This window comes from Alosa alosa, chromosome 1, assembly GCF_017589495.1.
Source record: "Alosa alosa isolate M-15738 ecotype Scorff River chromosome 1, AALO_Geno_1.1, whole genome shotgun sequence".
Lineage (NCBI taxonomy): Eukaryota > Metazoa > Chordata > Actinopteri > Clupeiformes > Clupeidae > Alosa > Alosa alosa.
In genome coordinates, this window is record NC_063189.1 from 4,966,424 (window position 1) to 4,993,924 (window position 27,501).

At 42.2% G+C, this 27,501-nt stretch overlaps 3 protein-coding genes across 3 annotated transcripts in view; all 3 read left to right on the forward strand.

The window, feature by feature from the left end:
• The window catches only part of sgpp1b (sphingosine-1-phosphate phosphatase 1b), a 20,403-nt gene extending 18,298 nt beyond the window's left edge, over positions 1 to 2,105 (forward strand). The window contains exon 3 of the mRNA XM_048254258.1: positions 1 to 2,105. This exon is cut by the window's left edge and continues 184 nt beyond it. Within this exon, the coding sequence (XP_048110215.1) occupies positions 1 to 368 (368 nt within the window). The 3' untranslated portion in view covers positions 369 to 2,105.
• Positions 2,106 to 6,230: 4,125 nt separating this feature from the next.
• On the forward strand, positions 6,231 to 7,239 carry nsl1 (NSL1 component of MIS12 kinetochore complex). The gene has a single exon (XM_048256320.1). The coding sequence runs from the start codon at positions 6,352 to 6,354 to the stop codon at positions 6,943 to 6,945; it is 594 nt and encodes a 197-aa protein (XP_048112277.1). The 5' UTR covers positions 6,231 to 6,351; the 3' UTR covers positions 6,946 to 7,239.
• Positions 7,240 to 9,111: 1,872 nt separating this feature from the next.
• wdr89 (WD repeat domain 89) lies at positions 9,112 to 25,646 on the forward strand. Its single transcript, XM_048250666.1, has 3 exons — positions 9,112 to 9,208; positions 10,421 to 11,119; positions 24,680 to 25,646. The coding sequence occupies exons 2-3, from the start codon at positions 10,441 to 10,443 to the stop codon at positions 25,165 to 25,167; spliced, it is 1,167 nt and encodes a 388-aa protein (XP_048106623.1). The 5' UTR covers positions 9,112 to 9,208; positions 10,421 to 10,440; the 3' UTR covers positions 25,168 to 25,646.
• Positions 25,647 to 27,501: the final 1,855 nt, after the last annotated feature.

The window sequence follows — 27,501 nt, forward strand, 5'->3', positions numbered from 1 at the left end:
CCCAGATCCTGGGGTCCGGCGCCGGCGTGGCTCTGGCCTCGCACCTCAACACGTGCCTGGGGCTGCTGCCGGACGCGCCGCTGTCCTCCCTGCCGCTGCGCTCGCCCCCGCTGACCGCCGCGCTGGCCGCCATCTGCGTGCTGCGCTTCCTGCTGGGCGTGCTCCTGCTGCTGGCCACGCGCGCCGTCATGAAGGCCGTCACCATCCCGCTGGTGTGCCGGCTGACCGGCGTGTCCGGTGCGGACGTCAGGGAGGCGCGGCAGCACATGCAGGTGGAGCTGCCCTATCGCTACATCGTCTACGGCACCATCGGCTTCAACGTTCTCTTCCTCGTGCCGCTGGTCTTCGGCTACCTGGGCCTGTCCTGATTGGCTCGGAGGCCGGAGCACACCACCAATGACATTCCTCGCTCTGTATGACCCGCCCCCATCATCCACCCCACTCCCACCCCAAAGCCACCAATGGTTGAACAGCAAAATGATTGAAGCGATTGAAAGCCAATCATTTAGTGCTGCTCTGTCATATTGAACTGTTTTATTGGTGTTTTATTGTTCTTGTTTTTTTTTATTTCTAGATACTTCATTCATTCTGATCGGTTTGAGTTTCAGCTCTGTTGGCTCTTTTCTGGGTTCAGGAGTCTTGTTCCTCTTGTGCGATGATTTCTGTGCGATGATTTCTGTGGTGATTTCTGTGCGATGATTTCTGTGGTGATTTCTGTGGTGATTTCTGTGGTGATTTCTGTGTGGTGATTTCTGCGTAGTCTCAGAGATTCCTCACGCCTGTCTGAGGTTCTCCACAGTCTTCGTCATCCACCCTCTCTCACCTCGCTTAGCCACACCCACCCCAAGGGGCTCTGATGAGGAACGCCATGAATAAACGTGTCACCCTAAGGCCCGCCTGTGATTGGCAGAGGGCCTCCTCTGTGGCCTGTACCACTAGTGCCTTTAATGCAGGGGGGTGAAGGAAGGGCTCATGTCATGACAGCCCTTGTGAAATGCACTCTGTAGTGGAGTGGAGGTGTGTGAGATGACAACTCTTGGCTCTGCACAGAACCGGTTCCTCAATGAGAACACACGGTTCCCTTTATAGACTCCTGGTGTCTGCTTACCTGTCCTGGGCGTGTGTGGTGGTACCTGGTGGACCAGGTGTGGCGGAGCTCACCTGTGCGCTGGCCTGGAGACTCCACAGCGCTGTGGTACTTTGATGTGTTGTGTTGTCTCTTTAGTTTGTTTACATCTGATTGATTGTTTATTTGTTTGTTTGTTTGTTTTGTGTGTATTCAGGTAGCAGCACTGCTAAATGAAAGAAGAATGATGATAAATTTTCATCACCTAAAACTGAGCATTTTTTTTATCCACGGCCTTATTAAGACAACTTCTTCTTTCATGCCCCAAGCACATATTCTATTGTCCTACCCAAAGCACATATTCTATTGTCCTACCCAAAGCACATATTCTATTGTCCTACCCAAAGCACATATTCTAGCGACAGCCATTACAGATTGCAGGGTGAATTACATCTTCTCTATATCTAATCAATGTATTTTAAGAGCCTTATAGAGAGTTTATAAACATGCCTTATAGTGAGTTTTTAAACAGTATTTGGTTGAATTCTTGTGAAGTTAAAAACATTAAGCCTGAGTTATGATGACCATATTGACTTTGAAACTTCTCTGCATAAATACTGCAGGGTTAAGTTTGAGCTGGTTTGGCCGTTGGTGTTTCACATGTTCTCTCTCACTTTGTTCCTCTCGGGGCCACCATACTGTGCACATATTGCACTGTTCCCAGAATGCACTGTGTTCCTCAGCTGATTGCCTTCACTGGTCTCCATGGTGAGGACTGTCTAAGGCCCCAGCTAGCTTGTGTGTGTTTATTTGTGGTACCTAGATTTGTGTGTGTGTCTTTTGATGTATATATGTTTTTGTTACCTAAAACAGACGTGTTTTCTCAGTAGCAAGTAAAACGAGTCAGTGGCCTCTATTCTGAGAACCCAAACAGGAAGTGGTTTGAGAATATTACCTGGACATAGTACGCTGACCTTAGCTTGACTGTTGGTGACTTTCACTCTCTCCCTGTCGTCCTCTATGTGTGTGTGTGTGTGGGGGGGGGCTAGTGTAGACTGTGCTGATATATAAACCATGATGCTCTTCTTTCCTCTGAAGTGTGGCTGCTAAGCTATGCTCCACCTACTTCTTGATCTTCAACTCAGTGAACACTTTTTAACTTCTTTCCTCTTACCTTTGTCTCGCTGTCTCAGTGAAATGGGTCAGACCAAACACAAGTGTGTGTGTGTGTGTGAGTTTGTGCACGTTTGTAACTGAGGCTCAGTGAGGTTATAGCTTCATGGTGCAACTCCCTCACAACACACACACACACACACACAAATCATTCCTTGTGCCTTAGCCCCCATACAAACCTAGAAGGAGCCCGTAACAGACTCACATTACAACGGATATCCTTAACACAGTGGTCTTAATCTAGTGTTAAAAGCTCACATTAACACAGTGGTCTTAATCTAGTGTTAAAAACTCACATTAACACAGTGGTCTTAATCTAGTGTTAAATGCTAACATAAACACAGTGATCTTAATCTAGTGTTATGCTAACACTAACACAGTGGTCTTAATCAATTAAGTGTGTTAATTAAGTAATTAAGTGTGTTAAACACTCACACTTACATGGTTGATCTAATTAGTTCAGTGTTAAAAGGTGACTAGCAATCATTTCAATCAGTTTAGTCAGTAACACTATCATCTCAATCTATCTAGTGTAAAAGCTAACATTAACAACATCATCCTTATCTATCTATAGTGTTAAAAGCTAACATTAGCAACATCATCCTTATCTATCTAGTGTTAAAAGCTAACATTAACCACATCATCCTTATCTTTCTAGTGTTAAAAGCTAACATGAACCACATCATCCTTATCTATCTAGTGTTAAAAGCTAACATTAACAATGTCATATTTATCTATTAACCGGTGTAGTGTTGAGGCTTCACTGTAATCGTATTCTAAATGGGTGTAGTGTGAATGCCCACCCTTGTGCCAGTTGGGGTCATTTCAGTCAACTGACAAAAACATAGACAACTCTGTTCTGAGTTTGCACTTGAAATAGCATAAATAACCTGTGTCTTAACGTGGTCTTCTGTGTGCCAAACATTTCAGTAATTAAACTGTGGATTAGGGCATATTTAGTGTGTGTGTGTGTGTATGTATGTGTGTGTGCACTGTGGATTAGGGCATATTTAGTGTGTGTGTGAATGACATGTTATTTGGATGTTTGAAATGGAATGCTTTGGAACTGATGGGTCTGAATCAGGCAGGTGCTGCTTGGCTCTGCACACCAGGAGGGATCTGGTGCTGATTCCACACTGATGGAGTTTCAGCCTGCAGTTAGCATACTGTGGCCATTAGCCGTTAGCTAATAATCGTGTAATGGACGTCTCTGTTGGAAACAGGAGCTCTTAAAGCCCAATTCCCACAGCTCCGTACACACTGGGCCTTTGTTCACTACCAGGCCCTATCTGGGTCCAACCATCAGCCTCCACCAGATTATTCAGAGAGATAGAACTATGCCGTGCCACTGTGGTCACAGGTAGAACCCATAGAGGTGGAACCGGGCTTGGAGACTGACCACAGGTAGAACCCATAGAGGTGGAACCGGGCTGAGGGACACTGTTCACCGAACCGCTCGGGGTCAGCTGTAGTTCCAGAGACCCCTGCTGCTAGGCCCGGTACTTTACTCTTTGAGGTTACTAGAACCCTACATCTGCATTTGTGTTCCAAATGCCTATCTGCTGGAGTACAACATATCCGCTCTAGAGATGCACATCAGATCTGCTCTAGAGATGCCACCGGATTGGCTGTTGGGTTCTTGTGCCTGTTTCTCGTTGGTTCACTCTGCGAGGACCAACCTATTAGCCTGCAGCCTGCCTTTGTCAAATGGAACTGAACTTCACTTGTGCTGATATGCTGTCTGCACTATTTGACTTACTGTGTGTGTGTGAGAGTGTGTGTGCACGTGTATACAGTTCATGAGTAGTGTATCTGTCATACTGAGCCTGTACACAATGCTGATGACAGCATTTCAGGAAGATACCTAGACCACTAAGCTTCCCTCTGCGAGTATACCGGTATGTGTGTGTGTGTGTGTGTGTCTCTTTGTAGCTGGGATTTCTCTCAGCTTATTAATCAGTTCCTCTTGTCTGTGCTCTTCAAACCAAATGAATCCTTAGACTGCCTGGTTTTGTTGTCTGAGTGTTAGTAGTATAGCTTCAAGTCGGGTACCTTAAAATCTCTCAAAGGCCTTAGGATGGAAAGCCTCGATATAGCTACTTGTAAGCATGGAAACATAAGGTACGTGTTAGGTACTTGTAAGCATGAAAGCATAAGGTATGTGTTAGGTACTTCCCACATATTAGTACTTGAGTAGAGGTACATCTAAACTGAATGTGTTTGTGTTTTGTTTCCATGGCATTTGATTACATGTAGAATGAATGATTACTCTCAGAGAAGACTGATCATTCAGTCCTGTCTATTTTTTAAATGATTTGAAACGTTGAATAAAATGTCATGTCTGACTTGGTTGTTGTGTATGTTCTTTAACAAGGCTCAGTCAGCTCAGAAGCTGATCAACTAGCTTATCAAGTCAGCTCAGAAGCTGATCACAAATAACCTGGAAAGCTGCCCTACGTAGACCAACTATCCAAAGAAAGTGTTAAAGGAGCGATTTGTAGGATTGTTACCGAACGTTCTGTAGGCCAAAATCAAAACACTGGTGAACGTTCTCAAGACTACCAGACGCGAGCCTCTTCTGAGTTGCCAGATGTAGCCTAATGAAGACTTAGCTAACGTTAGTTGACCTGCAGCTGCTTTAACATTTCTCCAACCATGACCCAGCTACACATTACAGAAACAGTGAAAACAAAAAATACCTCTCTAACCAACGTAACATATTTAGCTGAAGTTAGCGATGCAGATGAAGTTTAGCCTAGGCTACCTGTTGTGGAGAAATATGGCCAGCTCTAAGTCCAGACTTGATATTCTTCGTTTGACGAAGACGTCACCATCTCAGGAAGCTCCTCCGATGTCCACTTAATTTGTTTCTTGTTTTAATTTTGGAAATTTGCCTGCCTCACATAGGCGTTCATGACTACAATTGACAGTAAGCTGACAGTTGGCCTTTGCTAATTTGGCAACACAAATAGGAGGACACGCCGGCCCATTATTAATACACTATTCTAGAATTAATTGTTCAAAACATAAACGAAAATTCCAAGAGATTCCACACCGTAACTCATTTTTTCATGGGTTTTACGGGTTATAGTAATATTGTCAAATAAGACATTACTTCAATTCATCGTGTTTCCTTACTCTCTGACAACATATGACATCATTTTTGGAATGGTTACAGTTTATTTTCCATTATTTCCTACATACTGGTCCTTTAACACTTGATCAGTTATAATGTTGATCAGGTGTAATACTCAAGCACACCGCCGTGACGCTGTGTGTGTGTTTGTGTACTCCTTAGTGCTAATGCACACTCCCTTACTCTTTAGTGTTACCGCATGGTCCCTTACTCTAGTGTTAATGCACACTCCCTTTAGTGTTAATGCATGGCCCCTTACACACACATACACTCACTCAGACATAGTCACACTGAAAGACACACACACACACACTCACTCAGACACAGTCTCACTGAAATACACACACACACTCAGACATAGTCACACTGAAAGACACACACACTCACTCAGACAGTCTCACTGACACACACTCACACTGAAAGACACACCCGTTCTCTCGGGTTATCTCCCATGGTGCCGTTCTCTGAGGTTATTTCCCATGGTGCCGTTCTCTCAGGTTCTTTCCCATGGTGCCGTTCTCTCGGGTTATCTCCCATGGTGCTTTCCCTCCCACTCCTACATTCTCTCTCCTTTCTCTTTGGCGCAGCCGTCTCACTGTGGTTGGCTTCCTGGGACAGATGGAGGAGGAGGCGGCTAAACATGCCTTCTGTTCGCCTCACAATGTCAGAGCTGTCACTCGATCCTCCACTCCAACCCGTCTGCTCAGGCTAGAGAAACCCTTTGTTCTCCTCCCTTGCTGTCCACCTCTTTCTTTCTCTCTCTCACTCTCTCTCTCTTCATCTTCTTGCTCATGTGGGCGAGGGGGTGCATTCACATGACTGTTTCCCGCATTTTTTTTTTTTTTTTTTTTTTTACTGTTTTACCCTCCCGCCCACATGGTGGCGGCAATGGCACTCTGAGCCCAGAAGTCGGAGGAAGCGTTTCCCAAGTGTAACGTCTTTGTCGGTTCCGGGTTCCTGTATAACAACATTTGAAATGAACATGGCGCTAAAAATTACCACTACTGATCAAGCGTCCGATTTCCAGTTGGGAAAGTACAAAGGACTGTTTAACAGTATGCTTGAGGGGCAAAATGAGATTGCCGAAAACGTCAAGACCGATCTCATGCAGGAACTATTGTCGACATTTGAAACCGCGGTTCGAGAGAATATCATTGTTGATGGATGTTCAAATGACGAGGTTCGGCATGAGGATGGCGAGAGAATAACATTGGACGATATACTGGATGAAAAAATTGTTGAGACAACCAGAAAGCGCAGCTGTTATCCAAAGAAGATCATTCCCTTTGTTGTGCGATCGCTGAAGGCAGAACGAAAACTGATGGAGATGTACGAGCATACAGCAGACACTGAGGAGATGGAACGGGAAGCCTTTCAAGATCACATCATGAAAAATGTGTCCGAGGGAGTACCCAAACGTTTCAGACAAGTAACCGCGGTAATGAAGTCTTTGCAGGAGGTGTGTGTCCGGGCAGAAGGTCTGCACCAGGTCCTTACCCTCCAGCCTTCAGTGAAGTCTTTGGAGATCTACAGAGAGGTGGTTGACAGATACAGAGAGGAAACCCGTTAAAGAGTAATGCTACCTTGTGTACCTAATGTTCTGTCACCATGCCTCTAAAAGTAGCCACCAACATGACTCTAAACACCCTGAGAAGGAGAAGGACTTTCACTTTCCGGGATTTACCACAAGGGGGCACTCTAATTCCACTGACATTACAATAGCCTCTAACAGGCTGCCGTAGAGTTTCCAGCTGCAGTGTTGGCAGTCCAGAGTAATAGTCCCTGCACAATACATGTTCAAGACGTGATTGAGTAGATATAACAAATTGGATGCAAAACTTATTAAATGAATATTGGTCATACAGATTCTGTTTGCAAGTCTGTAAGGTCATGTGATGCAATGTACAATGTAAATCGGCATAGGTGGCAGGGTCACACGTTGACTTTCTTAATCCCATACCTTAAACAAGGTAGCACCAGCTGACTATTGTTGACAATTAGTATATTTAGAATGTAGTGTTTAGTATTATCTATCCTGTATAATACATACAAACAAAAGGTGATAATAATGTTTGTGTTCTTCTTTATGCACTTAAAAGACAGTTGATTTGTTGGTTAAGTTGTGTTCCTTACGCTTAATTCACTTATTTGCCCCAGAGATATCTGGATTAATTTGGACAGGTGAGGGATTTCAGCAGTAAAGCTATATGGCTATTAAATATAGTCATTTAGCAGACACTTTTATCCTAAGATGAGACTGATTTGAGAAGAATAAGCATAGAATCTGCACAAACATTCTGCTTCGTTCCACTGTGTTGAAAGAGACTTCTCTTTCCACCGCAACAACCCACAAAAGCCAGATCAGCAGCCAATGCAGGAAAAAAACGGATTTCTCTGACAAAACAACCAGCCGAAATGTGTGTGCGTGTGGACACACAACTGTGTGTTTTAACAATTCTGATTCCTGAGAAAACTGCATCATTTTGATCATTTACCCAACACAATTTACCCAATCCTTGAATTTTCCCTTGGGGATCAATAAAGTATCTGTCTATCACAATGGCCGAACAGAGGGTACGGTATATTTGTAATTTTCTGTAAATTAGTTTGCGGGAGACAAGTCCTCATCCGCCCATAGACACATTTTACAAACAAAACATACATGTAGGGATGTAACGATTACCGGTATATTGGTAAACCGCGATAAAAATGTTGATGACAATAATAATTACCGTTTTCATTTCAAACATCATGATTATCACTGTTGATTACCGCAGTGTGGAAACCGTGTGTTTAATCCTTCCCAGCTTCATCCGAGCCTGCTTTTGACATACAGTAGGCCTGGTACCATGGAACAAAACTGGTACCCTAATCCTAACCTACCCTGTCTAATTGATGGTTTTAACTACGATTCGGATTAGGCTACACCTGATTTTAAAAGGCAGAACGTTTTCACCGCAAAATGTGCACTGTATCATGTAGGCACTCTGCGTCTTTTTATGTTCACGTCCACATTAAATCCATTCACCATTTTGAACGCATACTTTGGTCTCACTCATTACATCCAAATAACCGAAATAGCAAACTCCAAGTTAAGGACACTTTTTGAAACTATTTCAGCTTGTGTAGGCCTATCAGGGCTTTCTGAACATATTGAACACACTTGATAATAACAGTGATAATTTTGGTCACTATAACCGTGAGGTAAAATTTTCATACCGTTACATCCCTACATACATGGCTTAAAAACAGCTCAGACACATACCAAATGTTTTCAAGGCTTCAGTTAAAAACTACAAATCAATGCTTATTAAAATTAATGTTGCTTATTTACCATGGTGCAACAATGTGTTATTCTGACTGATGGCTCTTGGGAAAAGGGCATTTTTTTTATATTGTTTTGTTCCTGGGACAGCTTGGAACTATAAGAAGCTGATTCTGGGTTGGCAAAAGGTGGAATCGAGCCACTTATCTGCTCTAGCTGTCGGTGACACAATCAGCCTATTAGAGCTTTTCATAATTCTATTGTGCAGTTAAGTTTTTGCATTTTAAAGGTATTTACAAGCCATGCCACTGAAGAAAACTATACAATTGTTTCAATAAAAACACGGTATTAACATGATTTTGATGTTATCTCCTCCTAATCACAAACTCAGTAAAATTGGTGACTTTGCTCCCACCCTGTGGTCAAATCGTGCACTGCACTAGTAGTTTTTTCATGGTAACACGGAACTCCGAAATAGATAATGATTTTCGGGGGGCACAATACCACGGTGCACGCTGGCGTTTACGTGCATGGCAGCTGTGACAAGTCGCAGACGATACACTCAAAAGTAAGTAATATCTTGTAGGTAATATAGATATAGAAATAAAGTATCAGTGTCAAGCTGGAACATTCATACTCATAATTTTATGCAGAAAGTAGGCCGTATCAGGCTATTTCTGGCTTGCTACTACAGCTGACTTCACAGAATGAAGAATAAGAAGCCTCGGGTAGTTCGATCAAAGGGTAGATTGTACATTAGGGAGCGCCACGGTATTACCCATCCAACAAGTTATGGTTTTTACCAGCTACGTTGCGGATTTATAATGTCTAGCCATGATTAGCTCAAATGCTTAGCTAATTGCTGCCATTTTGACCAGGACTCCCTGGCAGAAGAGACATTGTGTCTCAATGGGACCTGGTAAAATAAAGGTTTAAATAAAAAAAGAAGCCAGTTTTTACTGGTACAAGTGGGTGCTTCTGCAGGCATTTTTAAGTCCCGTAGTCACATTTTGGATGTATTTCTAAATGTGTGATATGATGCTTGATAATTACACTATACTGTGTTATTATTCATCTTGACATAAAAATGCAGACTTTTTTATTTGATGATAACATGTAACATTTTATAGGTCTGGTATAAAGAGAGAGATAGAGATCAAACAGCATAAGAGAGGGAGGTTGTATAGCCTATTTGATGGACCCTTAAGGGTGGCATGTTGTTTGTTCTCTTGTCTGTTCTTCGCTACTCAATTTATTTTAAACTTGCAGCTTCTGTGTTCTAGAACCTTGAGTGTGAGAGGTGACCTCTGTGTTCTAGAGTGTGAGAGGTGGCTTCTGTTTATGTTCTAGAGTGTGAGAGGTGGCTTCTGTTTGTGTTCTCGAGTGTGACAGGTGACCTCTGGTTGTGTTCTAGAGTGTGAGAGGTGGCTTTTGTTTGTGTTCTAAAGAGGTGACCTCTGTTTGTCTTCTAGAGTGTGACAGGTGACCTCTGGTTGTGTTCTAGAGTGTGAGAGGTGGCTTCTGTTTAGGTTCTAGAGTGTGAGAGGTGGCTTCTGTTTGTGTTCTCGAGTGTGACAGGTGACCTCTGGTTGTGTTCTAGAGTGTGAGAGGTGGCTTTTGTTTGTGTTCTAAAGAGGTGGCTTCTGTTTGTGTTCTAGAGTGTGAGAGGTGACTTCTGTTTGTGTTCTAAAGAGGTGGCTTCTGTTTGTGTTCTAGAGTGTGAGAGATGATCTCTGTTTGTGTTCTAGAGTGTGAGGGGTGACCTCTGTTTGTGTTTTAGAGTGTGAGAGGTGGCTTCTCATGGAGACTCTGGAGGAGACGTTTAAGACGCTGGCCATCGCCCGCCGACTGCAGCCCAGTGAGCCCACCTACATCCTGGATGTGGCTCTGCAGCCCTCCCCCTCCGGCTCCAGCGCCGCCCTGGTGGCTGTCAGCTGCTCCAACCGCACGGTGCGCCTCCACCACCGCGAGACGCTGGGCGTGCACGGGGAGTTCAAAGGTCACACGGGGCGGCTGTGCGGGGTGCGCTTTGCGCACGGCTCCCCTGACCTGCTCTATTCGGGTTCGGCCGACGGGACGCTGCGGTGCTGGGACGCGCGCCGCCCCGGCTCCGATGCCACGCGGGTGTTCCGCAGCGAGGTGGGCCACGCGTTCTGCTCGTTCGACCTGAGCAGCAACGACACGGTGGTGTGTGCGGGGACGGAACAGGTGGGCGAGGATTCCTTCCTGGTGTTCTGGGACGCGCGCATGGCCTCGGGCAAACCAGAGGGAAAGCAGCCGGGGCTGCTGGGGGTGTACACGGAGTCGCACAGTGATGACATCACGGCAGTGCGCTTCCACCCACGTGTGGCGGACCGGCTGGCCTCGGGAGGGATGGATGGCCTGGTGAACGTGTTCGACCTGAGCCAGGGGGGAGAGGACGACGCACTCATCACCACCCGCAACTGCGACTCCTCTGCTGGCACCATCTGCTGGGCAGGTGAGGCACAAACACATGTACATATACAGTACACACATACATACATATATACATGTACACACACACATACATACATATATACATGTAAATGGGTGGATGACAAATAAGCCTGAAAAAAGGAATTTTAAAAAACTTCAAATATCATCCCTAAAAAGTGTTTATATGTGTAAAAAAATGTGAAATATATATATATATACGTGAATTTGTCATGTTAGTGCCTAAAATTGTCATCAAAGTCAAAGTCAAAGTCAAAGTCAGCTTTATTGTCAATTTCTTCACATGTTCCAGACATACAAAGAGATCGAAATTACGTTTCTCACTATCCCACGGTGAAGACAAGACATATTTTACCAATTTTAAGTCCACAGACAAACATAACATTCAAGTAAACAAAAAAGTAAGTAAATAAGTAAATAAGAGGGCACATATAATAATGAAAAAATAAGAGCAGCAAAATTTTGTTGAAATTGTGCATAGACAGTCAATAAAAAACTAGTGCAAAGTCAGGCCAATAAGAGGCTTGGGTAGTTCTGTTTGACCTGAGTAATAAAGAAAGTGGCATAGTGGTGCAAGTTATGTAAGAGCAGCAGAAGTGTTGTGTTTTCAGGACAACAACACCAAGTTGTAAAGTGTACAAGTGTGCAAGTGTTCAAGTGTGCAAGTGGAGTAGTGCAGGCGCCATTTGTGGGTCCAATGTCCAGGATGTTATGTAGCTGAGGGTGGAGGGGGAGAGGAGGAGAGAGTTCAGCATCCTTACAGCTTGGTGTATGAAGCTGTTGGTGAGTCTGGTAGTGCGGGAGCGCAGGCTTCTGTACCTCTTCCCAGAGGGCAGTAGATCAAACAGATTGTGAGCGGGGTGACTTGCATCACTCACAATTTTGGTCGCCTTGCGGGTGAGGTGGGTGGTGTAAATGTCCTTCAGGGAGGGGAGTGAAGCACCAATGATCCTTCCAGCTGTGTTCACTATGCGCCTGCAGGGCTTTCCTGTTGTATTCAGTGCAGCTTCCCCCCACACAGCGATACAGCTGGAGAGGATGCTCTCAATGGTGCCTCGGTAGAATGTGGTCATGATGGCTGGTGGAGCACTTGCTCGCCTGAGTTTCCGCAGGAAGTACAGGCGGCGCTGAGCGCTCTTCGCCAGTGATGCAGTGTTGGTGGTCCAGGAGAGGTCTTCACTGATGTGCACCCCCAGGAATTTGGTGCTGCTCGCTCTCTCCACCACAGCACCGTCGATGGTCAGTGGCAGGTGTTGGGTGTGACCTCTCCGGAAGTCAACAACAATCTCTTTGGTCTTGCTGACGTTCAGCAGGAGGTTGTTGTCCCTGCACCACGTGGTCAGATGGTCGACCTCCAACCTGTATTGAGTCTCGTCGCCTTTGGTGATGAGACCCACCAGAGTTGTGTCGTCAGCAAATTTCACTATGTGATTGTTGCTGTAGGTTGCAGTGCAGTCATCGTCCAGCAGGGTGAAGAGCAGCGGACTGAGCACGCGCAGCCTTGGGGGCCCCTGTGCTCAGTGTGATGCTGCTTGAGGTATTGTTGCCAACACGCACTACTTGGGGCCTCTGACAGAGGAAGTCCAGTAGCCAGTTGCAGAGGTAGGTACTGAGTCCCAGTTTGTCGAGTTTGCAGATGAGTTGTTGTGGTATTATGGTGTTGAATGCAGAACTGAAGTCTATAAACAGCAATCTCACATATGAGTCTCTTTTTCCAGGTGGGTGAGGGCTGGGTGGAGGGCAGAGCAGATTGCATCCTCTGTAGACCGCTTTGGCTCGGTATGCAAACTGGAAGGGGTCCAGGGTGGGGGAGAATGGCTTTGATATGTGACATGACAAGCCGCTCAAAGCACTTCATGATGATGGGTGTCAGTGCCACAGGGCGGTAGTCATTGAAGCAGGATGGAGCAGTTTTCTTCGCACAGGTATGATGGTGGCAGCTTTGAAACATGATGGGACGATGGCTTGCTTCAGGAAGTGTTAAAGATGTCTGTGAAGACATCCTTAAGCTCCCCCGCAGTCCTTCAGCCATCGACCTGGGATGTTGTCTGGACCTGTTGCCTTACGGTGTTGATAGCAGCAAGTGTCCTCTTCACGCTGTCGGCAGAGAGGCACAGGGGCTGCTCATGTAGAGGGGATGGGTCTTCTGTGGGCAGGTGCTGTTTTGTGCTTCAAAGCGAGCAAAGAAGCGGTTCAGGTTGTTGAGCAGAGGGATGTTGCTCTCACAGCTCTGTGGCGCGGGCTTGTAGTCCGTGAGGGCCTGAATGCCCTGCCATAGGCTTTGTGAGTTCCTGCTGTCTTTGAAGTGGGTGGTTATCTTGTGAGTGTATTCCTTTTTTGCTTCCTTGATGCCACGGGACAGGTTGGCTCTCGCTGTTTTCATGCCAGCTTCATCCCCAGCTCTGTAGGCTTTGTCTCTGGCCCTCAGCAGCCTGAGGACATCCCCTGTCAGCCATGGCTTCCAGTTAGCCCGAGTGATGATGTCTTTTGTGTGGGTCACATCATCGATGCACTTGGTGATGTAAGAGGTTACAGTGTCTGTATACTCCTCTATGTCTGTCCGGTTGTTGTAGGTGGCTGCCTGCTTAAACATTTCCCAGTCTGTTGTGTCAAAGCAGTCTTGAAGAGCATCGGAGGCTCCCTCAGGCCACACTTTTACCTGCTTACGAACCGGTTTGTTCGCTTTTACCCTTTGTCTGTATGCGGGCATTAGCATAACAGTGATATGGTCTGAAAGTCCAATGTGGGGAAGGGGGGTGGCTTTGTATGCTCCTTTGTGTGTAGTGTAGACCAGGTCCAGGATGTTATCTCCTCTAGTTGGAAAATCAACATGCTGGTGTAGCTTTGGAAGTACAGTTTTTTAGATCAGCATGGTTAAAATCTCCAGTGAAGATGGTGAAACCGTCTGGGTGTGCCGTCTGTTGTTCACTGACAGCCTGGTACAGTTCACTAAGAGCCGCGTTCTTATCGCTGTTGTTGTTGGTAGGCGGGATGTATACTGCGACTAGCAGAATCGCAGTAATTTCCCTTGGCAGGTAAAAAGGACGGCACTTTATGATCATAAACTCTGCCAGTGGTGAGCAGTGTTTGCATACTACTACAGTGTCCCGGCACCATTCATCACGGATGTAAACACAGATTCCTCCTCCTCGTGATTTACCTCCCTTTACAATGGCCCTGTCTGCTCGATAGCATGCTAGCTGCTCCAGTTGTACAGCAGAGTCCGGAATGTTGTCATTTAACCAAGTCTCAGTGAAGACGAGCACACAGCAGTTACTTACTGTCCGGTTCGTTGATCTCAGCAGTCGTATGTGATCCATTTTGTTGTCCAGTGATCGTACATTTGCCAGGAGAATGGATGGTATGGCTGGGCGAGTTGGGCTGGCCGCTAGCCTGGCCCGGACGCCTCCGCGCTTGCCCCTCTTCTGCTTCCTCGCACACCGCTTCCGACGCTTTCTTTCCGGGGGAGGAGTAGCAGGCGAGTCCGGTGTTGTTGCAGGCCGGAGTAGTCCGAGTTCCTTTAGCGTCTCTGTTGCAAAGTCCAGAACGCTGCAAAACTTGCTTTTGCAGATGTCAATTAAAAACTGCCTGCTGTACTTGTAGTACGACGTATGGTATGACGTGAAAATAATTTGAAATAAAATGAAAATTAGATACTTTTTTCTACTTTAATTTATGTCACTGTACATTTTAATCATGTTTGCTTTGATATGCAACATTTCCTTGTGAATATTTAGAAGAAAAACCTAACATTTAACAAGTTATTTTGTCAAGGTGAAGAATGCTCCTAAGTGTAACCAGATATTTTAGCTTAATTCTGATATTTCTTGTAAGAACTCACTCAAAATTCTTGAGGTTCTTGCAGATGGTTTCCTTTGTGTGCTATTGATGTTTTAATGATTTTTCAATTATAAAGTCTTTTTTTGTGACATTATTTAATGTCACACCAAATTACATGGTGTCACGCCATATGATGAACTGCACCACTCCACCATGTGTCAGAGCAAAACAGGGTTTTTAATGACAATAAAATCATTAACAATGAATTTTGAAGTCACTGTATGAATGGTGTATGCGTGTAACAGCAAAATAGATGGAAGTTTAGTATTTATTTTTTAAACTTACATGGCATGGTAACATAAAAGAAAAAATTATGAGAAATATGAATTGTACAGATACATTTTTTTCCCAATTATCACAGATTTAACAAAAAAACATATAATATCTGAATTTAAAACATGTTTTTACAAGAACTTTTATGTAAAAATGCAATTTGGTCATAGGGTGTGGCAGAAATGTCATATAGTGTGACTTGAAAAAAGCTGTCACACCATATGATGCAGCGTCACACTATATGACATTTTGACAGTTAAGCTAATTTTCTAGACAGTTAAATACAGCTAACTATTATTTAGCATGCAACTGACGGCAGCAGTGCTTTTTAAGAATTCATGAAGAATATTTGTGAAAAATAGCTACTTTTTAGGCAAATGATGTCACACCATAAGACACTAAAATTTGGCCACGATTGATGATGTCCAATTCAAAGCTTTTTCAAATTCACCTCTTGACCATGCCAATTACTCCTGACATTCTATTGTTACTTCCTGGTTAAGCAGTAAGCAGTGGTTAAACTTCCTCTTCACAATAATAATGTCCAAATGAATGCCCGGTCAAAATATACAATATAGTGTCACGCCATATGACAACCATTTTATGGACAAAATATATTTGATTATAACTTAGTTGGACAGCATGCATAAACATCAAAACTTTCTGTGGTTGTAAAAAACATCCAATTATTTTGTATGCATGGTAAAACTTTAAAGTAATTATACTTTTTATGGATATACACTCTTTTTAGGAAGTTCGCACACATGGTGGACACTGGACAGTCACACCATATGACATTTTTTATGTTTGGATGATTATTTTAAGTCAAAAGTTAAATACAAATCCAATACATTTATTATGATAGAACTTGAACCTACCAGACCTACAACATTTCCTTATCAATTCTTAACAATTGCCATTTTTTATAAGTGTGTGATACATGGACAGTCTGAATTCTGCTATTTGTCATCTACCCAAATACACACATACATATATACATTATACACACATATATACATGTACACACACACATACACGTGCCCGGGTCACATGGTTAATGCTGGCAGGTGAGCAGGGGCGATTCTAGGATCGGACCATCTAGGATCAGTGACGCCCCTGGCCCCTAATGAGCAGCTGACCATGGATCTTGTCCCAAGACATGGGCAGTTCAGTCCAGTTTAAAGATATTTCAAAATAGGCTACATAAACAAGCAAAAACTGATTTGAACTGATTTAAACTGTTTGAACTGTAGCCTATTTATTTATTTATTTTTTTTTTTTTTTAATGGTGTTTGGGTCACCACTAAAAATAGGTAGGTGTTATCACCAAAATATATCATATCCTCCAGTAAGTGACTGTTATCAGTAATTGTAGTATAACAGGCATTGTATAAAATTAGTTAAACAGCTAGGTTGATTCACAAGAGATCGGCCTAACATTAAATCACTGACCTCAATGTCCAGCTCATATCAGGTGCTTTCTAATAGTCTAACAGTTTCATTTGGTCTAATCATATTGGCATATTTTTTACATGTTTTTTTTTTTTGCTAGTTTATTTTATAATTTAAGTAGTTACCATTCCAACTCGTAAAGGGTAAAGTTGTGTGATGACACAGATGGTTGCAGTTGGTGAGCTAACTCATTTTTATAGGCTGCAGTTCTGCCCCTTGAATTAAATAGCTATTCTTAAAGGAATTATCCGGAGTAAAATGCACTTTAGATCAATTTACGGATGATTGGGAGTACATACGTTGAGTTACACGCTCTGGAAATTCACAATTTCGTCGCCGTTTAAAAAAAAAAAAAAAAAAACATAGTCCAGTCCATACAACTTAATTTCAAATTCGAAAGAAATACTGGACGATGTTTTATTTAAAAAAAAAAAAAAAAAGGCGACGAAATTGTGAATTTCCAGAGCGTGTTACTCCACACTCAGCAATCGACTCCTACGGACTTTCCCCTGAAGATGGCAGCAAAGATGGCAACATTTCCGAAAAGGTACTGGCTTGATGAAATTCATTATGGACTCTCTATTCGACCACATAAAGACCTCGGGATACTTCGGTTTGGCTTTAGGGACCCTCTACTCACTACCACATAAGTGTAATGTTGTTTGGAACTGTAGAAGAGGTATAAAAATAGCGTTTTGTAGCGGCGAAATGACATGCCTCGGTCACTTCCAGGCTAACGGGTTTTGACTAAAAACGGTAAAATCGAACTTTCTCAAAACACATCCGAATGACATGATTTGGATATCAACTCAACGTATGTACTCCCAATCATCCTAAAATTGATCTAAAGTGCATTTTACACCGGATAATTCCTGTCTATCTTCCTGATAATTAATGTCTACTATCCCCCAGACACAGGAATAGAATTTATGTTACATTTGACAGAGCTTTTAGTAACAAAAAGTAAGGGAGTACTACTGATGGCAGGAGATCTTAACTTAGTTATGAACCCAGAACTCGACTCCACTAGTACTAAAACACATAAAGCAGAGAAAAACGCAAGCTTTCGGAGAAAATTTAGCTCACTATCCACCCTGAACATGGGCAAAATGCGCCATTGACATCAATATGTTTTGTATAAGAGCTACCACAGGTTACTCTATACAACCACAGGTGGCAGTGTGGTGACTATATAAAACATATTGATGTCAATGGGGCATTTTGCCTATGTTCAGGGTGGAAAATAAAAAAGAAAGATTTGCATAAGACAAGTCAAATTGGTGCTTTCAAAAAGAAGGGATCATGGAGAATAAAGAAAAACCTATTTAAAAAATCTTTGTATATTCCCACAAGGTGTTTGGGTGCTCTGAAAATGATAACCAAAATGATTTTTCAGACTTGTGAGGTCTGCTGTTCAGACCCTGAAGGGATTTATTTTCTGTTCATTGTTTTTTGTGAGAGTGTTTCTACTTATCTCAGTAAGAAAAATAAATCAAGAGCCTATGTTGAGTAAAAATATGTCTTCTGAAGGCTTAAACAGAGCCCAGCCAAAAACTCCAATAAAATTTGGATCAACTTTGAGGGACAGCTATAACCATGCAGGATTATACAGACCAAACGTGACGATTTTGCTACATACTATTCCTATTTATGTACCAGCATGCACAATTTGAGCCTCCTACATGGTTTAGTTCTTGCGCTGTGGGCTTGTGAACTTTGACAAAAAAAAGAGGCCGAGCAAAATCGACTCCCCCTCCCCCTATAAAACTGGCTGTATCTTGGAAAATATTGATCTTACATAAGAGTCATTTTACAGTGTGTCTCCTGGGTAACATAGGTACACCTGGTAATTTCTTCAGAATTTTTTGAGACCTAAGTGCGTGGGCCCTGGTTGAACTGATGTGGAATGACCCATCTGCTAAGAAAAGAGCAAGGGAAGCACAACAGAAATGGTTAATTGAAGAAATAAAGAGGATAGAAAACCGACATAGCAAGACAAATAGTAATAGTCAGGGAGGCCTATATGGTTTCTGTGGGTTTGAAATGTTAATTTTTGGAGAGTGGTTGAACTGTCTTTAGAGGTCATTGAACATGGAGAAAAATGATGTCTTTTTTTTACCTGTTTCAACCCTATTTTTTTGAAATTGTATATTTCACTGTAATTAACACCATACATTTTGCCTAAATCACATGTTGAATAAAGTTCACAAAACAGTTATTTTTAACAGTATGATTGTATGTCAGTATTATGATTGTATGTCAAACAATTAGAGATAAGATCAATAACCAATCAGTTTCTCCAAATACACATACTCCATTGCTGAAGGGTAGCAAAAACATAACACAATCACAGATGAGACCTCGAACAACATTTAATTTACATATACACAACATATTAGATCTCACCTCCACAATTTCCTCATCAAAATCTACAACTAGTCTACTAGACCCTATTCCTACACACCTTTTTAAGACTGCTCTCCCCTTCCTGGATAATGTTTTGCTCTTGATTATAAATAATTCAATGCTATCAGGGCATGTACCGCAGTCGTTTAAGACATCTGTTATTAAGCCCTCCCTCAAAAAACCTATTGTATCAATACTGGTCCTTCTGGACCTCAGCGCTGCCTTTGACACCATAGACCATGACATACTACTTAGGCTTAAAAATGTGATAGGCATCAGACTCAGCACTCGCTTGGTTTAGATCATACCTTCATAACCGTCAACAATTTGTACAGGTCCATAATAAACCATCTACCCAGATTATGGTAAAATATGGAGTGCCTTAAGGCTCAGTACTGGGGCCCCTGTTGTTTAGCAGATGATACACAACTATACCTCTCCATAAAACCTGATGAATTAACCCCGTTAGCCAAACTTATAGAGATATAAAGACATGGATGACAAATAATTTCCTGCTTTTGAACTCCGATAAAACAGAAGTCAAGGTTTTAGGTTCTAAAAATATGAGGGATATCCTATCCACATCACAGGCTACATATAGTGATCTTCCACTGACCTCTTCCACAAGTGTTGAAAACCCAGGAGTTATAATTGACCAGGACCTAGCACTAAATAATCACATAAAACAGATCACCAAAACTTAATTTTACCATTTAAGGAACATTTCAAAGATAAGGAAGTCCTTATCCTTACCAGATGCCGAGAAATTAATCCATGCTTTTGTCACCTCAAAGATAGACTATTGCAATGCTATTACGCTGGCTGTAATAATACCTGTCTAAAGAGCTTACAGCTTATACAAAATGCAGCTGCTCACACACACAGAAATATGAACATATTTCCCCCATCCTAGCATCTCTACACTGGCTACCTGTTAAAAGTCATTGACTTCAAAATATTACTTATATCTCTTGGTTGGTTGCCTGCATTGAAAGAGGACACCTCATGAAGACACTCTTTTGTCTGCCTCTGACAGAAGAAGCACTTATCTATGCTGGCAGCAGCTGCTGCTGAACAAGTGTACAAAGTCCATCTAGATGGACTTGATGCAGTTGGAGGTGTTGCTGCAGGTTCAGAAGATGGTCTACCACGTCTTTTCTGAAGACACTGAGTCCTGTGAATAGTGAATCTTAGCATGCTGCAGATGCCCACTCTTCCAGGTGGATTTGTAGCAGTTCCTGTGCCAAACTGCTTTGTTCTGTTGTAAAATAATTGCACTGTAACATTGTAATCGTGAGCTGTGATCATTGTAATTGCTGATCTGTGATCACCAATCTCCATACTCTCTCATGGACAAAAACAAGAAATTTGGCATATGTCTCTAGTGATGGGTCATTCACCAGTCCACACATATCTGCCACTGGATATATAGCCCAACATCTGTTTCTTTTAGAATATGTGTGCCATCACCTGACTAACAGATAGACACACCTCAGAATATTACCTAACTAGACTGTGCCACCATGAACTATGAAAATGTGCTTGCTCAAATGTAGAAGGCTAGAAGGTCACTAATATCACCAACCATGAAGAACAGAGCACTATGTGCTTCAGGTTATTCGATATTCTAAATTCTATAACTGCCAGCTATCAACAGCCAACTGTCACTGCTAGTGTCTCTTTCTCTTTCTCTCTCTTACACACACACACTCACCTGTCTGTTTGTCTATCTGATCCTTTACCCTTTCTTTTCTTCACACTTACATAGGCTACTGAAGGCCTTACAGACTTCAGCTGGTACTAGCTATGTAAAAGTCTATTAAACTTGATTTAACAGAGATCTCTGCACTTTGTGCTCTGAATGGGTGTAGACAAGAACTGGCAGAGCAGGCTAGGCCTACACTCAAGCACACTAATAGGCATGAATTGATATTGAAGTATTATTTTTTTAAGCGTACAATTTTGAGAATTTTAGGCACAATTTCTTGTTAAAGAGATCAATTATCAGCCTAAAAATGTTTTATAATGTTGTATTGTTTATGTGGTCCACTTTTGCACACTACATTGTAGAATATCTTTGCTTTTTGGCACCAAACCCTATGCTATAATACCAGCAATGTGAGGTTTATGGACAAAACACCAAATTTGACCTTTTCTGAATTTGACCTTTGATTTGGGTCCTTCAAAACCTTAAAAAAAATGGAGACATGTTTTTTTCTACTCTTAAGAACCCCTAGAATAAAGATATAATACTCTCCAAAAATTAACATGCGAATCCCACAAGCCCCCAAATTAGACACATAGGCCCCCCTACTATAATGACGACAAAATAGAACTAAAAGAAAAACGTCTTAAATTAGATCAATTACGTACACTAGAAATTGAAAAATTAATGAAGTTCACGGATCAAGAAAATTAAGATGGTGGCCCAAAGTTTTTAAAAACCTTGGCATATAAATTAAAAAAACAAATAAAAAAAGAGTATATATCACAAAACTAAAAACAAAACATGACAAATTAATTATTGACAAAGAACAGATTGCAGAGGACTTTGCCAATCACTATGAAGATTTATATAGAGCGGAGGTAAGTGAAAATACAGAATCAATTCAGAATTATTTGAGTAAGATAGAAATGGCAAAGTTAACAGAAGAGAATAACATGGAATTAATAAAGGACATCACAGTAGAGGAAGTAAATAAACAAATTTGAGACATGAAAATAGGAAAAGCTCCAGGTGATGATGGTTACACAAACAAATTTTATAAAGTATTTAACAATGAAGCATATAATCATGCACTACATACAGGAAGATGGGCACAAACTTGGACATCATCTATAATAACTCTTATACACAAGGAGGGGAAGGATGCCACAAGGTGTCCTTCTTATAGGCCCATATCACTACTCAATACAGACCACAAAATAATATCAGCCATATTAGCAAACCGGTTAAAAAAAATTATTGCAGATATAGTAAACATTGATCAGTGTGGATTCATACTGGGAAGACTATTGGGGGATAATATTAGAAGAACCTTAAATATAATTGATTATGCTCAAAGGCAAAGTAAGGATATCGGTTTAATTACATTAGATGCATAAAAGGCATTTGATTTAGTTAGCTGGCCATTTATGTTTGAGGTTCTTAATAGAATAGGTTTAAATAAAATATTCTGTTTATGGTTAAAAGCAATATATAGCAATCCAACCACTAGAGTAAAAACGAATGGTACTTTATCTAGAAATATAAAATACAAAGAGGTACTAGGCAAGGAGACCCTCTCTCTCCTCTTTTATTTGCAATATATATTGAGGTGCTAGCAGCAACAATAAGACAAAATACAGATATAAAAGGGATACATATAGGACAAGATGTACATAAATTAGCATTATATGCAGACGATATTATAGTTTATTTAGCAGAACCAGAAGAATCAGTGCCGGAGTTAAAGAAAATAATCCAAGAATATAGGACATTTTCAGGATATAAGGTAAATGAACATAAATGTGAAGCCTTAATAGTTGGGAAAGAAATTAGACAAGAGGTCAAAGATTCGGTTTGTATCACGATTTTTGACCCACGGTTCGATACGAATCTCGATTTTTCTTTTTTTTTGGGGGGCTAGACATTTTATTAAATAACATTTTAATAGCCTCCCTTAGAACACCAGAGGATTACAATATAATATATCTATTATTTTATATCCTGATATAAAAAATTTTTTCTGAATGACTGATATTTATGATGGCACACTTTATGCAGATTAGCCTATAGCCTAGGCCTGCTATTTATTATTACAACTCTACCTCTTTAATTCAGCTGTCTGGTTGAAGCCTGGACATATTGTAAACAAAGTAGCATAGTTGGCTAGCTTAGCCTATCATAGTCTACTGATTGGACTGTTCAGTTTTCCCATGTGTGTTTAAGTTTCAAGGTAATACTTGTTCTCCTTGGGACGGGCCCTTTTGGGAAACGTTGGTATTGAGATGATCAGTCAACTTCAATGCAAGAGTTTTAAACAAATATGTGGAGCATGCTAATGATGCTAAGCGGATGTAATAGTAATTTAGTTAGTCGTCTTCTATGAGTCCTTGCTTTCATGATTGTGAATGTTTTATTTAAGTCGCGCGTGTTCATTGAGCAGGAGAGGGAGGGAGCGCGAGAGAGAGCGGGGCAAGGAGAGGGGGTTTACTTCTATACTGTTTGGTAAAGTTGCACACATAGTCTACAATGAAAGCAAGGAGAGGTATGAAATTATTATTTATTTATTTGTTTGTTTGTCTTTGGACAACGTAGGCTACCGATAAGTAAAGCGGGAGATGTGGGTTGCTTTTGCGGCCGGGTAAGATGCAAAGCACTGCGTGAAACACTAGAAAGGTGTGTCGCGATTCTGCCTTTTCACACCGCAACACAGTATCGTTGATATGAATGTCGCGATTTCGGTTTCGAATCGTATATCGTTACAGCCCTAGTATCTACATAAGTAAGAAACTGAATGAATTGTATGAGAATAACTATGGTGTGCTGGAGCATAATGTAAGGCAGGATTTGAATAGATGGAGAATAATACCAGAAGGAATGTTTGGAAGGGTGGAAACTTAAAATGATGGTCCTCCCAAGATTTTTATTTTTGTTTCAGGCATTACCATTGGCACTCTTAGAATCCCAGTTTAAGGTATGGAATGAATTCGCGTGGAAATTACAACAGAGATCTTTTATTACACCTGACAAATGCGGGAAATCTCAGCCGTTAGGGACTAGTTGTTGGAGAAGCTGTGGAGAGCAAAACGCAAATTATAGCCATATTTTTATGCCCAGTATTAAAAACATTCTGGAAGGAATTTGATAAAGCGATAAAACATATTTTTGAGTTGCAACAGATCTTAACATTAGAAAACCTTTTAGGTATAAGCCTGTCCAAGAAAATAGATCCTAAATATAAAAAATGTTTCAATATAGTACGTATATCTGCAATAAAACAACTAACAAGGGGATGAAAACAAGAAAAAGCCCCAGATCTGTGTAAGTGGCATAGCACAATAGAAAACATTTTAGATATGGAAGATTTACTTTTAGAGTTAGGAACCAACTTAGTAAATGGAATAAGTTATACCCAGAAAAAATACTACATAAAATAAGTATTTATTTCAATAATAGAAATGATATGCACACATCTGTCAACAACATGTATAACTCCACACAGGACAAAACACACATGTAGGTTTAAACACCCCCCTATAAATGCCTAAAAACGCACCTATAAATACTTAAAAACAAGTACAATTGCACATAGAATAAAATACACAAGTAGGCTCAAATAGCACTTCCCTTATTAATCCCACCCTTTCCCTCCCCCCTCTTTTCTGTGTGTCATGTTTTGTATTTTCTGTGTGTCATGTTTTGTATAAGTTTTCTATCATGTTTTTTTTTTGTCATGTATTTTCTTTTTTCTGTTTCTTATATGTATAAAATAACAAAAAACAACACATACACACATTCACACACACAGGTATGTGTGACGTGCTGATTGATTGGCATGTGCTGTGTGAGACGTTTAATTGATTGATGCCCTGTATGATTGATTGACAGGTGTCGACGGCGAGCAGCTGCTGTGTCTGACGCACGATGAGGGTCTCCACCTGTGGGACGTGCGGCAGCTGGACTCAGACGACCCGCTGACCCTGCTGAGCGCCAGCGACGCCCGCTCGCTCGTCACACTGCCCGACGGCCACGCCCTGGAACACTTTGTGGGTGGGGCGTGGCTGGAGTGGGCGGGGCAGCTGCAGGTTGTGGGAGGGACCAGTAAAGGAGAGCTCCACTTGCTGGAGTGCAGCGGGCAGGGCTTGCGGGCGGTTCGCTCGCTAACGGACGGCCACTCAGCCACTGTGCGCTGCTTTCTGTGGGAGCCTGCAGGGGGCGCCCTGCTGACGGGTGGGGAGGACGGCCAGCTGCTGCAGTGGAGGGCGGGCGCCACCGAACTACAGGGGGCCCAAAGGGACACACTGAAGAGCACCTCCGCCATGCAGCTCAAGACCAAAGCTCACCGCAAGCACCCCAGCAAGAGGAACAACACCTGAGACACCACCTGAGGGGAAGGTGCCCAGGGGGCCTCGCGTCTGATGGGGGGGGGGTTAGCTCACATGGTCAACTAGATGCCAAACTGCCCTGCTGATCCAGGACTTCAGACTGCCTTAAGATCCACTAGGTCCTTTTTCTGTGTTTTAATAGTCCAGGACTGGTCTTCTTCTGTTTTTAATTCCTCAGAAAGGCATTTTAAAGCTTCACAGGCTGGAGAGGACAGCTCTCAGAAGAGGAGCTCTCTGATCACAAACCAGCTGTAGGTTTCACCTCTGGGCCTCACACTCGCATGTCTAGCAAGTGTGTGTTTCATGAGGGCAAGTGTGTGTGTTTTACTGTGAACATATTGACACACCAAACGAGAACTATGGAGATGTCTTTGTTCTGGCTGGGAATGTGTTGTTGTCTAAAACAGATCAAAGGATCAAACTCATGAACCGCAAGTGAAGTCACAGTAATAAAATTCCTTTACATACAAGTAATGGTTGAGTAATTTTGTGGTAATTTCTGTTATTTGCATTTTCAAATTGACTGTGGTAGCGTAGTGGAGTAGTAGGAGCTAGCAGGCTATGTAGCTTGAAAAGTTGTGGGTTCAATACCCGGCTTCCACCGTTATGCCCTTAAGCAAGGCATTTATAACCTGACTGCCAAATGGATGCTTCACATTTGCTTTGCATGTCCATCTAGGAACTTTCCGTTGGAGAACTTTTGGGAAGGGGCGAAAATACTGGTTAGCTGATTGGATAAACCATCTGTCTATCACCACCTATGTTGGGTGTCGACGGGCCAAATCAACCAATCAGACGAACAAAGTGTTCTTCTAATGCCTTCGTTTAACATACAATTAAGTTAGGTAACGTAACTAACATTAACATTTTTAAACTTACCATTTGTATGTGAGATGAACCTCATCAACGACAATCCCCACCAAGTTTTCACGGTAGGCCCTACACTTCTGAAGAAAGTATATTCCTCCATTACGGACTGGAATCGGCCGTTGAGGATGTCTGTGTCGTTCATTCCTCCCAGCTGCATGGCTGAGACTCATAGCTTCACAGCTTCCCCAGGAATACTTTCTAATTCGGATAAAACTTGCGCGATAGCTACGCTCATCTCATCTGTGGATGCCGTCATGTTTATTGTTGCATCACACCTAAACCCGCCTCAAAATCAACGCTGATTGGCCGTCCGTTTGGCAAACTGCTCCAAATTTTCTCTATCGGAAAGAGGCCAGACTGATCTGCGAGTGGAAAACTAAAGCTTGCGAGATCAGGATGGTCTCACAAGCCTAAGGCATTTAACCCTGAGTTGCTCTGGGGAAATAGCCCTTGTAATATCATTTACATACAGTATATGTAAGTTACTTTTGATAAAAGTGTCTGCTAAATTTATAAATGTGAATGTAAATGCAAATTGACTTGTACTTTAAGTCTTGGCCATAACATCACTGTAAATCTGTACCAAAGACTGACTTGTTTCCAGAGAGCGCTGGGAATCCAGTGGCTGTGCCCCGTGCTGATTGTGATCCATGATTTTGTATTGCAGACATGAACAGCGTGACTCCGTGTTTTATTTCAGTATTGTTTAAATTGGGTGAAGACAGGATGCCTTCTCTGGGATCTAGAAGATACGGAATATATGAGAAGATTTTACACATGGAGCCTTATGCTGTTTTATGCAAAACTAAAAACAATCCTTATGTTTTCACTGAATTTGACAAAAAAAATGGAATTGAAAATCACACACTTAAATGAATATAACTATGTCATAACAGTATCTGAGGAACAAATGACAGGAGCTTTGCTAAGGATTATTAAGTTGTTAATGAACTTGCCATACAGGTTGCAAGGTGAAAGGTTATTCAAGGTTATTGGGGGCAGCCGTGGCCCACTGGTTAGCACTCCGGACCTATAACCGGAGGGTTGCCGGTTCGAGCCCCGACGAGTGGGAACGGCTGAAGTGCCCTTGAGCAAGGCACCTAACCCCGCTGTTGTAGCAGGCAGCTCACTGCGCCGAGATTAGTGTGTGCTCCACCTCACTGTGTGTTCACTGTGTGCTGAGTGTGTTTTACTAATTCACGAATTGGGATAAATGCAGAGACCAAATTTCCATCACGGGATCAAAAGAGTATACAGTATATACTTATACTTATACTATACTGCAACATGGCAAACCTGCTGAGAATGCCCAGCTCCGCCCACGTAGCTTCCTCAATAGAATGGGAATTATATACTGGGAATTATATACAGGGAATTACATACTGGGAATTTCTGCCAATAACAGAAATATTATTATATTATTGTTCCCATGTAAATGAGCTTTGCTTTGCCACT

Coding starts and splice junctions, on each gene's coding strand:
- wdr89 (XM_048250666.1), top strand. CDS start 10,441: ATGGAGACTCTGGAGGAGACGTTTAAGACGCTGGCCATCGCCCGCCGA. Junction 11,120..24,679: donor TGGCACCATCTGCTGGGCAG/GTGAGGCACAAA, acceptor ATTGATTGACAG/GTGTCGACGGCGAGCAGCTG.
- nsl1 (XM_048256320.1), top strand. CDS start 6,352: ATGAACATGGCGCTAAAAATTACCACTACTGATCAAGCGTCCGATTTC.